General features: G+C 47.0%; 1 protein-coding gene across 1 annotated transcript in view; it reads left to right on the forward strand.

Annotated features, from left to right (window-relative positions):
- The window catches only part of PHKA2 (phosphorylase kinase regulatory subunit alpha 2), a 75,160-nt gene that overhangs the window by 24,924 nt on the left and 34,989 nt on the right, over positions 1 to 15,247 (forward strand). The window contains exon 14 of the mRNA XM_075263733.1: positions 1,180 to 1,258. Coding sequence (XP_075119834.1) covers positions 1,180 to 1,258 — 79 coding nt within the window. The remainder of the gene's footprint in view (positions 1 to 1,179; positions 1,259 to 15,247) is intronic.

The following is a 15,247-nucleotide window of genomic DNA, read 5'->3' on the forward strand; positions in this document are numbered from 1 at the left end:
AGATGTCGTTTCTATTGATACCATTTGGGGAAAGATCTGATGCTTTGATCACTTTTTATTCAATTTTTTATAGGAGGCAAAGTGTTGAAAAAAACGCTTTTTGGCGGTTTTTATTTTTTTTGCCGCTACGCCGTTCGCAGTACGGGATAAATGTTTTAATATTCTAATAGTTCAGGCATTTTGGAGCGCGGGGATACCTAATATGTTTATGTTTAATGTTCTTTAATTACTTTTATAGCTAATCTAGGGAAAGGGGGGTGATTTGAACTTTTATATTTTTTTTATTTTTTTAATACTTTTAAAAACTTTTTTTTTTCTTCTGTTACATTTATGATCAGACCCCTTAGGTACCTTGAAACCTAGGGGGTCTGATCGCTCATACTATTCACTGCAATACTACAGTATTGCAGTGAATAGGAAAATCGCAGCACTTCTATTAGACGAGGCCTCTGGCATCCTGTAATAGATCTCATGCAGAGACAAGCCTGGAAGCCTTCAATAGGCTTCCGGCTGTCATAGCAACCGATCACCGCCCTCTTGTGACGTTCAGGAGGGCGGCGATCGGGGAAACATGGCGGCGCCCGTGCCGCCGGCGCCGTTTACACACTGCGGTCACGTTTGACCGCAGTGTGTAAAGGGTTAACAGCAGCGATCGGCTCGGGCACCGACCGCTGCTGTTAGTGGCAGGTCCTGGCTGTATGATACAGCCGGCATCTGCCGTGTATGGAGCGAGCTCAGCGTGTGAGCTCACTCTATACATCCCCATGCGACCCATGACGTACAGTTACGTCAAGGGTCGCTAAGGGGTTAAAGCCTATGGTACATAAGTCAAGCTGGTCATGATCTGAATGGAGATTCTCTAACACCACCTTTTAGAAGGTACCTGGCCTATCATTTATTAGAGGCAATAACCTTGACAGCTGTAGATGGGTTCCTCTTCTTTTTGGAGGAGTTACTCTGGATTATGCTATTAGGTTTCAGAAAAAACCTGCATTGATGTATCTTGAGCTACGTTCCAAAAGGTGGAGCTAGAGCAAGTTCCTCATTTGCTTATTCATTTTCCTTTTTTAACACGTTTACCTTGGATCTTACAGACAGTTTTCCAATTGTTTAGGTAGTTTTATAGTAAGTAAAATTGATTTGCAACAATTTTGAGGCTTCTTGTGTTTGTCTTTATAGGGGTTTATATCACCTGGAGAAATCGACCCCTTAAATAGAAGATTTTCCACAGCTTTTAAGCCTGATGTTGTAGTACAAGGTATGAACCCTGGGATTGCTGTGCTTAAGATAAATACACCATATTTGATGTGAACATTTGGTGTATACACTTGGGGCTACCTGGTAAATGCTAGCATAAGGCTGGGTCAATTCTTCAAAAAAAATTATCGAAATTGAAGGTCAAATCAATCAATGTGATTAATCATTATTTCGATTTCAGTTATAATCGTCCAGCCCTATGCTAGCAACTATGTGAAGCTAGAGTTCGATCTGTGGTGTGTGTGTGTGTGTGTGTGTGTGTGTGTGTGTGTGTGTGTGTGTGCGTGTATCCTATTAATATTATAAATAGAGATGAGCGAACAGTGTTCTATCGAACTCATGTTCGATCGGATATTAGGCTGTTCGGCATGTTCGAATCGAATCGAACACCGCGTGGTAAAGTGCGCCATTACTCGATTCCCGATGGGACAGGAACTACGACACCGGTGACGTTGAGAAAAGTAGGCAAAACCCATTGGCTGCCGAAAACATGTGACCTCTAATTTAAAAGAACAGCGCCGCCCAGGTTCGCGTCATTCTGAGCTTGCAATTCACCGAGGACGGAGGTTTCCGTCCAGCTAGCTAGGGCTTAGATTCTGGGTAGGCAGGGACAGGCTAGGATAGGAAGGAGAAGACAACCACAACAGCTCTTGTAAGAGCTAAATTCCAGGGAGAAGCTTGTCAGTGTAACGTGGCACTGACGGGCTCAATCGCCGCAACCCAGCTTTCCCAGGATCCTGAATGGAATACACTGTCAGTGTATTCCCGTATACCCGATATATACCCCCGATACCCGTTCCAACGGTGTGCCCCCCCACCTTCACCCCAGAAATACCCTGCAAGTCCCCTAGCAATAGAATTGGGGCTATATACACCCACTATTTTTGCTACTGCCATATAGTGCCATTGTCTGACTGGGAATTCAAAGAATATATTGGGGTTACGTGCACCCACAATTTTTACTACTGGTATACAGTGCCAGTTTCTGACTGGGAATTCAAAGAATATATTGGGGTTACGTGCACCCACAATTTTTACTACTGGTATACAGTGCCATTGTCTGACTGGGAATTCAAAGAATATATTGGGGTTATAAATACCCTCATTTCTTGCTACTGCCATATAGTGCCAGTTTCTGACTGGTAATTCAAAGAATATATTGGGGTTACGTGCACCCACAATTTTTACTACTGGTATACAGTGCCATTGTCTGACTGGGAATTCAAAGAATATATTGGGGTTATAAATACCCTCATTTCTTGCTACTGGTATATAGTGCCATTGTCTGACTGGGAATTCAAAGAATATATTGGGGTTACGTGCACCCACAATTTTTACTACTGGTATACAGTGCCAGTTTCTGACTGGGAATTCAAAGAATATATTGGGGTTACAAATACCCTCATTTCTTGCTACTGCCATATAGTGCCAGTTTCTGACTGGTAATTCAAAGAATATATTGGGGTTACGTGCACCCACAATTTTTACTACTGGTATACAGTGCCATTGTCTGACTGGGAATTCAAAGAATATATTGGGGTTATAAATACCCTCATTTCTTGCTACTGCCATATAGTGCCAGTTTCTGACTGGTAATTCAAAGAATATATTGGGGTTACGTGCACCCACAATTTTTACTACTGGTATACAGTGCCATTGTCTGACTGGGAATTCAAAGAATATATTGGGGTTATAAATACCCTCATTTCTTGCTACTGCCATATAGTGCCAGTTTCTGACTGGTAATTCAAAGAATATATTGGGGGTTACGTGCACCCACAATTTTTACTACTGGTATACAGTGCCAGTTTCTGACTGGGAATTCAAAGAATATATTGGGGTTACAAATACCCTCATTTCTTGCTACTGCCATATAGTGCCAGTTTCTGACTGGTAATTCAAAGAATATATTGGGGTTACGTGCACCCACAATTTTTACTACTGGTATACAGTGCCAGTTTCTGACTGGGAATTCAAAGAATATATTGGGGTTACAAATACCCTCATTTCTTGCTACTGCCATATAGTGCCAGTTTCTGACTGGTAATTCAAAGAATATATTGGGGTTACGTGCACCCACAATTTTTACTACTGGTATACAGTGCCATTGTCTGACTGGGAATTCAAAGAATATATTGGGGTTATAAATACCCTCATTTCTTGCTACTGCCATATAGTGCCAGTTTCTGACTGGGAATTCAAAGAATATATTGGGGTTACGTGCACCCACAATTTTTACTACTGGTATACAGTGCCAGTTTCTGACTGGGAATTCAAAGAATATATTGGGGTTATAAATACCCTCATTTCTTGCTACTGGTATATAGTGCCATTGTCTGACTGGGAATTCAAAGAATATATTGGGGTTACGTGCACCCACAATTTTTACTACTGGTATACAGTGCCATTGTCTGACTGGGAATTCAAAGAATATATTGGGAATACAAATACCCTCATTTCTTGCTACTGCTATATAGTGCCAGTTTCTGACTGGTAATTCAAAGAATATATTGGGGTTATAAATACCCTCATTTCTTGCTACTGGTATATAGTGCCATTGTCTGACTGGGAATTCAAAGAATATATTGGGATTACGTGCACCCACAATTTTTACTACTGGTATACAGTGCCATTGTCTGACTGGGAATTCAAAGAATATATTGGGGTTACGTGCACCCACAATTTTTACTACTGGTATACAGTGCCAGTTTCTGACTGGGAATTCAAAGAATATATTGGGGTTACAAATACCCTCATTTCTTGCTACTGCCATATAGTGCCAGTTTCTGACTGGTAATTCAAAGAATATATTGGGGTTATAAATACCCTCATTTCTTGCTACTGGTATATAGTGCCATTGTCTGACTGGGAATTCAAAGAATATATTGGGGTTACGTGCACCCACAATTTTTACTACTGGTATACAGTGCCATTGTCTGACTGGGAATTCAAAGAATATATTGGGGTTATAAATACCCTCATTTCTTGCTACTGGTATATAGTGCCATTGTCTGACTGGGAATTCAAAGAATATATTGGGGTTACGTGCACCCACAATTTTTACTACTGGTATACAGTGCCAGTTTCTGACTGGGAATTCAAAGAATATATTGGGGTTACAAATACCCTCATTTCTTGCTACTGCCATATAGTGCCAGTTTCTGACTGGTAATTCAAAGAATATATTGGGGTTACGTGCACCCACAATTTTTACTACTGGTATACAGTGCCAGTTTCTGACTGGGAATTCAAAGAATATATTGGGGTTATAAATACCCTCATTTCTTGCTACTGGTATATAGTGCCATTGTCTGACTGGTAATTCAAAGAATATATTGGGGTTACGTGCACCCACAATTTTTACTACTGGTATACAGTGCCAGTTTCTGACTGGGAATTCAAAGAATATATTGGGGTTACAAATACCCTCATTTCTTGCTACTGCCATATAGTGCCAGTTTCTGACTGGGAATTCAAAGAATATATTGGGGTTACGTGCACCCACAATTTTTACTACTGGTATACAGTGCCAGTTTCTGACTGGGAATTCAAAGAATATATTGGGGTTACAAATACCCTCATTTCTTGCTACTGCCATATAGTGCCAGTTTCTGACTGGGAATTCAAAGAATATATTGGGGTTACGTGCACCCACAATTTTTACTACTGGTATACAGTGCCAGTTTCTGACTGGGAATTCAAAGAATATATTGGGGTTATAAATACCCTCATTTCTTGCTACTGCCATATAGTGCCAGTTTCTGACTGGGAATTCAAAGAATATATTGGGGTTACGTGCACCCACAATTTTTACTACTGGTATACAGTGCCAGTTTCTGACTGGGAATTCAAAGAATATATTGGGGTTACAAATACCCTCATTTCTTGCTACTGCCATATAGTGCCAGTTTCTGACTGGTAATTCAAAGAATATATTGGGGTTACGTGCACCCACAATTTTTACTACTGGTATACAGTGCCAGTTTCTGACTGGGAATTCAAAGAATATATTGGGGTTACAAATACCCTCATTTCTTGCTACTGCCATATAGTGCCAGTTTCTGACTGGTAATTCAAAGAATATATTGGGGTTATAAATACCCTCATTTCTTGCTACTGGTATATAGTGCCATTGTCTGACTGGGAATTCAAAGAATATATTGGGGTTACGTGCACCCACAATTTTTGCTACTGGTATATAGTGCCAATTTCTAACTGGGAATTCAAAATGCGCAAGGCTCCCGGAAAGGGACGTGGACGAGGCCGTGGGCGAGGTCGGGGGAATGGTTCTGGGGAGCAAGGTAGCAGTGAAGCCACAGGGCGTCCCGTGCCTACTCCTGTGGGGCAGCAAGCATTGCGCCACTCCACAGTGCCAGGGTTGCTTGCCACATTAACTAAACTGCAGGGTACAAACCTTAGTAGGCCCGAGAACCAGGAACAGGTCTTGCAATGGCTGTCAGAGAACGCTTACAGCACATTGTCCAGCAGCCAGTCAGACTCTGCCTCCTCTCCTCCTATTACCCAACAGTCTTGTCCTCCTTCCTCCCAAAATTCCCAAGCTTCACAGAACAATAACCCCAACTGTCCCTGCTCCCCAGAGCTGTTCTCCGCTCCTTTCATTGTCCCTCAACCTGCCTCTCCACGTCACGATTCCACGAACCTAACAGAGGAGCATCTGTGTCCAGATGCTCAAACACTAGAGTCTCCTCCATCTCCGTTCGATTTGGTGGTGGATGACCAGCAACCCACCCTCATCGACGATGATGTGACGCAGTTGCCGTCAGGGCATCCAGTTGACCGGCGCATTGTGCGGGAGGAGGAGATGAGACAGGAGTTGGAAGAGGAAGTGGTGGATGATGAGGACACTGACCCGACCTGGACAGGGGGGATGTCAAGCGGGGAAAGTAGTGTGGATGTTGAGGCAAGTGCAGCACCAAAAAGGGTAGCTAGAGGCAGAGGCAGAGGTCAGCAGCTTAGGCGAAGCCAGGCCACACCCGGAATCTCCCAAGATGTTCCAGTTCGTACCCAGCCCCGAAAAACTCCCACCTCGAGGGCACGTTTCTCGAAGGTGTGGAGTTTTTTCAAGGAATGCGCCGAGGACAGATATAGTGTTGTCTGCACAATTTGCCTCTCGAAATTGATTAGGGGCTCTGAGAAGAGCAACCTGTCCACCACTTCAATGCGCCGTCATTTGGAATCCAAGCACTGGAATCAGTGGCAGGCAGCAACGGCAGGACAAAGGCCGCCTGCCGTTCACGCCACTGCCACTGCCTCTGCCACTGCCTCTGCCACTGCCACTGCTGACTGTGCTGGCGATGCACTCCAGAGGACGAGCCAGGACACCACTTCATCTGCCTCCGCCACTTTGTTGACTTCTCCCTCATCCTCCCCTGTTCCTGTCTTATCTCCTTCTTCTGCACCATCAAAGGCACCATCAGGCGCTTCTTTACAACAACCCACCATCTCTCAGACATTGGAGCGGCGGCAGAAATACACTGCTAACCACCCACACGCGCAAGCCTTGAACGCCAACATCGCTAAACTGCTGGCCCAGGAGATGTTGGCGTTCTGGCTTGTTGAAACTCCCGCCTTCCTGGACCTGATGGCAACTGCGGCACCTCGCTATGCCGTCCCTAGCCGTCACTACTTCTCCCGGTGTGCCGTCCCCGCCTTGCACCAGCACGTGTCACTCAACATCAGGCGGGCCCTTAGTTCCGCGCTTTGCACAAAGGTCCACTTGACCACCGACGCGTGGACAAGTGCATGCGGACAGGGACGCTACATTTCACTGACGGCACACTGGGTGAATGTAGTTGAGGCTGGGACTGCTTCCCAAACTGGCCCGGTGTACCTCGTCTCCCCGCCTAACATTCCTGGCAGGGACACGAGAAGAACACCCCCCTCCTCCTCCTCCTCTACCGCCTCCTCCTCCGCCACCGCCTCCTCCTCCGCCACCGCCTCCTCCTCCGCTGTTAGATTGACCCCAGCTACGAGTTGGAAACGTTGCAGCACTGGCGTTGGTAGACGTCAGCAGGCTGTGCTGAAGCTGATCAGCTTGGGGGACAGACAGCACACTGCCTCCGAGGTGAGGGATGCCCTCCTCGATGAGACGGCAATATGGTTTGAGCCGCTGCACCTGGGCCCAGGCATGGTCGTTTGTGATAACGGCCGGAACCTGGTAGCAGCTCTGGAGCTTGCCGGACTCCAACATGTTCCATGCCTGGCCCACGTCTTCAACCTAGTGGTGCAACGTTTCCTAAAGAGCTACCCCAATGTTCCAGAGCTACTGGTGAAAGTGCGGCGCATGTGCGCCCACTTTCGCAAGTCGACAGTAGCCGCTGCTAGCTTAAAATCTCTCCAGCAACGCCTGCATGTGCCACAACACCGGCTTTTGTGCGACGTCCCCACACGCTGGAACTCAACGTTTCAGATGTTGAATAGAGTGGTTGAGCAGCAGAGACCTTTGATGGAATACCAGCTACAAAACCCTAGGGTGCCACAAAGTCAGCTGCCTCAGTTTCTCATCCATGAGTGGCCATGGATGAGAGACCTTTGTGACATCCTACGGGTGTTTGAGGAGTCCACAAGGAGGGTGAGCTCTGAGGATGCGATGGTGAGCCTTACAATCCCGCTCTTGTGTGTTCTGAGAGAATCCCTGATTGACATCAGGGATAACTCAGATCACACAGAGGAGTTAGGGATAGCATCCGATCCGTCACAGCTGGAGAGTAGGTCCACACATCTGTCCGCTTCACTGCGTTTAATGGAGGAGGAGGAGGAGGAGGAGGAGGAGGAGGAAGAAGAGTTGTCCGATGATGTGATGGTGATACAGGAGGCTTCCGGGCAACTTCAAATCGTCCCATTGTTGCAGCGCGGATGGGTAGACATGGAGGATGAGGAGGAAATGGAGATTGAACTTTCCGGTGGGGCCAGAGGAGTCATGCCAACTAACACTGTGGCAGACATGGCTGAGTTCATGTTGGGGTGCTTTACAACCGACAAGCGTATTGTCAAAATCATGGAGGACAACCAGTACTGGATCTTTGCTATCCTTGACCCCTGGTATAAAAACAACATCTCGTCTTTTATTCCGGTAGAGGGGAGGGCCAATCGCATCAATGCTTGCCACAGGCAATTGGTGCAGAATATGATGGAGATGTTTCCAGCATGTGACGTTGGCGGCAGGGAGGGCAGTTCCTCCAGTAGGCGACCAAGTTCTCACCGGTCCACACAAACGAGGGGCACACTGTCTAAGGTCTGGGACACCTTGATGGCACCCCCTCGCCAAAGTGCCGCCACAGAGGGTCCTAGTGTCACCAGGCGTGAGAAGTATAGGCGCATGTTGCGGGAATACCTTTCCGACCACAGCCCTGTCCTCTCCGACCCCTCTGCGCCCTACACGTATTGGGTGTCGAAGTTGGACCTGTGGCTTGAACTTGCCCTATATGCCTTGGAGGTGCTGTCCTGTCCTGCCGCCAGCGTCCTATCTGAGAGGGTGTTCAGTGCAGCCGGTGGCATCATCACTGACAAGCGCACCCGTCTGTCAGCTGAGAGTGCCGACCGGCTCACTTTGATAAAAATGAACCACCACTGGATAGAGCCTTCATTTTTGTGCCCACCTGTGTAAAGCACCCCAACATGAAACTCCATGTCTGTACTCAACCTCTCCAATTCCTCCGCATCCTCATACTCATCCACCATAAGCGTTGCACAATTCTGCTAATACTAGGCTCCCTCCAACATGATTTCCCCCAACTCTGCTGGTTAGAGGCTCCCTCCACCCTGATTTCCACCAACTCTGCTGGTTAGAGGCTCCCTCCACCCTGCTTTCCCACAACTCTGCTGGTTAGAGGCTCCCTCCACCATGAATTTGCCCAAACTGGGCTGGTTAGAGGCTCCCTCCACCATGAATTGGTCCAAACTGGGGTTTTTAGAGGCTCCCTCCACCATGAATTGGTCCAAACTGGGGTTTTTAGAGGCTCCCTCCACCATGAATTTGCCCAAACTTGGCTGTTTAGAGGCTCCCTCCACCATGAATTGGTCCAAACTGGGCTTTTTAGAGGCTCCCTCCACCATGAATTGGTCCAAACTGGGGTTTTTAGAGGCTCCCTCCACCATGAATTGGTCCAAACTGGGGTTTTTAGAGGCTCCCTCCACCATGAATTGGTCCAAATTGGGGTTTTTAGAGGCTCCCTCCACCATGAATTGGTCCAAACTGGGTTTTTTAGAGGCTCCCTCCACCATGAATTGGTCCAAACTGGGGTTTTTAGAGGCTCCCTCCACCATGAATTGGTCCAAACTGGGCTGGTTAGAGGCTCCCTCCACCATGAATTGGTCCAAACTGGGCTGGTTAGAGGCTCCCTCCACCATGAATTGGTCCAAACTGGGTTTTTTAGAGGCTCCCTCCACCATGAATTGGTCCAAACTGGGTTTTTTAGAGGCTCCCTCCACCATGAATTGGTCCAAACTGGGGTTTTTAGAGGCTCCCTCCACCATGAATTGGTCCAAACTGGGGTTTTTAGAGGCTCCCTCCACCATGAATTGGTCCAAACTGGGGTTTTTAGAGGCTCCCTCCACCATGAATTGGTCCAAACTGGGGTTTTTAGAGGCTCCCTCCACCCTGATTTCCACCAACTCTGCTGGTTAGAGGCTCCCTCCACCATGAATTTGCCCAAACTGGGCTGGTTAGAGGCTCCCTCCACCATGAATTGGTCCAAACTGGGCTTTTTAGAGGCTCCCTCCACCATGAATTGGTCCAAACTGGGGTTTTTAGAGGCTCCCTCCACCATGAATTGGTCCAAACTGGGGTTTTTAGAGGCTCCCTCCACCATGAATTGGTCCAAATTGGGGTTTTTAGAGGCTCCCTCCACCATGAATTGGTCCAAACTGGGTTTTTTAGAGGCTCCCTACACCATGAATTGGTCCAAACTGGGGGTTTTTAGAGGCTCCCTCCACCATGAATTTGCCCAAACTGGGCTGTTTAGAGGCTCCCTCCACCATGAATTGGTCCAAACTGGGTTTTTTAGAGGCTCCCTCCACCATGAATTGGTCCAAACTGGGGTTTTTAGAGGCTCCCTCCACCATGAATTGGTCCAAACTGGGGTTTTTAGAGGCTCCCTCCACCATGAATTGGTCCAAACTGGGGTTTTTAGAGGCTCCTTCCACCATGAATTGGTCCAAACTGGGGTTTTTAGAGGCTCCCTCCACCATGAATTGGTCCAAATTGGGGTTTTTAGAGGCTCCCTCCACCATGAATTGGTCCAAACTGGGTTTTTTAGAGGCTCCCTCCACCATAAATTGGTCCAAACTGGGGTTTTTAGAGGCTCCCTCCACCATGAATTGGTCCAAACTGGGGTTTTTAGAGGCTCCCTCCACCATGAATTGGTCCAAACTGGGGTTTTTAGAGGCTCCCTCCACCATGAATTGGTCCAAACTGGGGTTTTTAGAGGCTCCCTCCACCATGAATTGGTCCAAACTGGGGTTTTTAGAGGCTCCCTCCACCATGAATTGGTCCAAACTGGGGTTTTTAGAGGCTCCCTCCACCATGAATTTGCCAAAACTGGGCTGTTTAGAGGCTCCCTCCACCATGAATTTGCCCAAACTGGGCTGTTTAGAGGCTCCCTCCACCATGAATTGGTCCAAACTGGGTTTTTTAGAGGCTCCCTCCACCATGAATTGGTCCAAACTGGGGTTTTTAGAGGCTCCCTCCACCATGAATTGGTCCAAACTGGGTTTTTTAGAGGCTCCCTCCACCATGAATTGGTCCAAACTGGGGTTTTTAGAGGCTCCCTCCACCATGAATTGGTCCAAACTGGGGTTTTTAGAGGCTCCCTCCACCATGAATTTGCCCAAACTGGGCTGTTTAGAGGCTCCCTCCACCATGAATTGGTCCAAATTGGGGTTTTTAGAGGCTCCCTCCACCATGAATTGGTCCAAACTGGGGTTTTTAGAGGCTCCCTCCACCATGAATTTGCCCAAACTGGGCTGTTTAGAGGCTCCCTCCAGCATGAATTGGTCCAAACTGGGGTTTTTAGAGGCTCCCTCCACCATGAATTGGTCCAAACTTGGGGTTTTAGAGGCTCTCTCCACCATGAATTGGTCCAAACTGGGGTTTTTAGAGGCTCCCTCCACCATGAATTGGTCCAAACTGGGCTGGTTAGAGGCTCCCTCCACCATGAATTTGCCCAAACTGGGCTGTTTAGAGGCTCCCTCCACCATGAATTGGTCCAAATTGGGGTTTTTAGAGGCTCCCTCCACCATGAATTGGTCCAAACTGGGGTTTTTAGAGGCTCCCTCCACCATGAATTGGTCCAAATTGGGGTTCTTAGAGGCTCCCTCCACCATGAATTGGTCCAAACTGGGTTTTTTAGAGGCTCCCTCCACCATGAATTGGTCCAAACTGGGGTTTTTAGAGGCTCCCTCCACCATGAATTGGTCCAAACTGGGGTTTTTAGAGGCTCCCTCCACCATGAATTGGTCCAAACTGGGGTTTTTAGAGGCTCCCTCCACCATGAATTGGTCCAAACTGGGGTTTTTAGAGGCTCCCTCCACCATGAATTGGTCCAAACTGGGGTTTTTAGAGGCTCCCTCCACCATGAATTGGTCCAAACTGGGGTTTTTAGAGGCTCCCTCCACCATGAATTTGCCAAAACTGGGCTGTTTAGAGGCTCCCTCCACCATGAATTTGCCCAAACTGGGCTGTTTAGAGGCTCCCTCCACCATGAATTGGTCCAAACTGGGTTTTTTAGAGGCTCCCTCCACCATGAATTGGTCCAAACTGGGGTTTTTAGAGGCTCCCTCCACCATGAATTGGTCCAAACTGGGTTTTTTAGAGGCTCCCTCCACCATGAATTGGTCCAAACTGGGGTTTTTAGAGGCTCCCTCCACCATGAATTGGTCCAAACTGGGGTTTTTAGAGGCTCCCTCCACCATGAATTTGCCCAAACTGGGCTGTTTAGAGGCTCCCTCCACCATGAATTGGTCCAAATTGGGGTTTTTAGAGGCTCCCTCCACCATGAATTGGTCCAAACTGGGGTTTTTAGAGGCTCCCTCCACCATGAATTTGCCCAAACTGGGCTGTTTAGAGGCTCCCTCCAGCATGAATTGGTCCAAACTGGGGTTTTTAGAGGCTCCCTCCACCATGAATTGGTCCAAACTGGGGTTTTTAGAGGCTCCCTCCACCATGAATTGGTCCAAACTGGGGTTTTTAGAGGCTCCCTCCACCATGAATTGGTCCAAACTGGGCTGGTTAGAGGCTCCCTCCACCATGAATTTGCCCAAACTGGGCTGTTTAGAGGCTCCCTCCACCATGAATTGGTCCAAACTGGGCTGGTTAGAGGCTCCCTCCACCATGAATTGGTCCAAACTGGGTTTTTTAGAGGCTCCCTCCACCATGAATTGGTCCAAATTGGGGTTTTTAGAGGCTCCCTCCACCATGAATTTGCCCAAACTGGGCTGGTTAGAGGCTCCCTCCACCATGAATTGGTCCAAACTGGGCTGGTTAGAGGCTCCCTCCACCATGAATTTGCCCAAACTGGGCTGTTTAGAGGCTCCCTCCACCATGAATTGGTCCAAACTGGGTTTTTTAGAGGCTCCCTCCACCATGAATTGGTCCAAACTGGGGTTTTTAGAGGCTCCCTCCACCATGAATTGGTCCAAACTGGGGTTTTTAGAGGCTCCCTCCACCATGAATTTGCCCAAACTGGGCTGTTTAGAGGCTCCCTCCACCATGAATTGGTCCAAATTGGGGTTTTTAGAGGCTCCCTCCACCATGAATTTGCCCAAACTGGGCTGGTTAGAGGCTCCCTCCACCATGAATTGGTCCAAACTGGGCTGGTTAGAGGCTCCCTCCACCATGAATTTGCCCAAACTGGGCTGTTTAGAGGCTCCCTCCACCATGAATTGGTCCAAACGGGGGTTTTTAGAGGCTCCCTCCACCATGAATTTGCCCAAACTGGGCTGGTTAGAGGCTCCCTCCACCATGAATTTGCCCAAACTGGGCTGTTTAGAGGCTCCCTCCAACATGAATTGGTCCAAACTGGGCTGTTTAGAGGCTCCCTCCACCATGAATTGGTCCAAACTGGGTTTTTTAGAGGCTCCCTCCACCATGAATTGGTCCAAACTGGGGTTTTTAGAGGCTCCCTCCACCATGAATTGGTCCAAACTGGGGTTTTTAGAGGCTCCCTCCACCATGAATTTGCCCAAACTCTGCTGGTTAGAGGCTCAATCCACCCTGATTTTCAAAACAAATGTTGGTGCTAACCTCAACTTACTACAAGGGCCAAATTCACTGCTGGTGACAAGCTCTCCTCACTGCAAGTGCCAAATACACATGTTTCAAGGTGTTTTCCTACTGTCAGAGAGGTGGTATTGAGTGTGTAAAGTGTGTAGTTGTTAGGCTGTGATGTTGGGGTAATAGAGGGTCTTTGGTGTGTTAGATGCCCCCAGACATGCTTCCCCTGCTGTCCCAGTGTCATTCCAGAGGTGTTGGCATCATTTCCTGTGGTGTCATAGTGGACTTGGTGACCCTCCAGACACGGATTTGGGTTTCCCCCTTAACGAGTATCTGTTCCCCATAGACTATAATGGGGTTCGAAACCCGTTCGAACACACGAACAGTGAGCGGCTGTTTGATTCGAATTTCGAACCTCGAACATTTTAGTGTTCGCTCATCTCTAATTATAAATGTGAAAGTTTGTGGATTTGTGAGTTTGGATGTTCGGATGTTTGTTCCTCAATCACGCAAAAACCGCTCCACCGATTTGGCTGAAATTTTCCACAAACATAGTCACTACACCCGATTGCGCAATAGGCTACTTTTCGTCACAATAGCGCACATACGTTTGTGCCAGGAACTCCACAAAACCCAAACTCACACCACCGTCTCTGCAATCTCACACACTTTGGACCATAGCAAGCCACAAAATTCATATTGCCCTCTACAGCCTCGCCCCTAACCCCACACAATCACATATATATATACTTTACCACTTTGCCCCTCACCTTAACGATGAGGCGCTCTTTAATGCTCCGGAGCAGCCATGTTTGCCGACACCACCGCTCTGACAATCCGTGACACCGCCCACCCATGTCAATACCCCTAGGCGGTCTAATAAATGCAAAAAAAAAAGATTAAAAAAAAATATAAAACCAAATAAAAAGCATTAAAAATTCAAATCACCCCCCTTTCCCTAGAACACATATAAAAGTAGTTAAAAACTGTGACACACATACATGTTAGGTATCCCCGCGTCCGAAATCGCCCGCTCTACAAAGCTATACAAATATTTTTCCTGTTCGGTAAACGCCGTAGTGGGAAAAATGGTCAAAAGTGCCAAACCACCGTTTTTTCACTGTTTTGATTCTGATAAAAATTTGAATAGAAAGTGAACAAAGCAATAACATTTCCCGAAAATGGTAGAACTACAAAGTACACCAGGTCCCGCAAAAAAAGACGCCCTATATATCCCCGTACATGCACGTATAAAAAAGTTACGGCTGTCGGAATATGGCGACTTTTCAAAAAAAAAATTTTTAACACAGTTTTGGATTTTTTAAGGGGTCAAAATGTAAATAAAACCATATAAATTTGGTATCCCCAGCATCGTAACGAAACACAGAATACAGGGGACAGGTCATTTTGGTTGCACAGTGAACGCCGTAAAACCAAAGCCCGTAAGAAAGTCGCAGAAATGCATTTTTTCTTCAAATCCACCCCATTCAGAATTTTTTCCCTGCTTCCAAGTACATTATATAGAATAAATAATGGTGGCATCATGAAGAAAAATTTGTCCCAGGAAAAATTAAGACCTCATATGACTCTGGGAGTGGCGAAATAAAAAAGATATGGGGTTTAAAAGGAGGGGAGTCAAAAACGAAAATCAAAAAATGCCATCGGCGGGAAAGGGTTAACTTCAAATACTTCTGCCCCAAAGTCACTATGTAAAGTTTCTCACAACACCGTATATATAGCAGCTCTAATACAAAGTAA

Source organism: Leptodactylus fuscus, chromosome 2 (assembly GCF_031893055.1).
Source record: "Leptodactylus fuscus isolate aLepFus1 chromosome 2, aLepFus1.hap2, whole genome shotgun sequence".
Lineage (NCBI taxonomy): Eukaryota > Metazoa > Chordata > Amphibia > Anura > Leptodactylidae > Leptodactylus > Leptodactylus fuscus.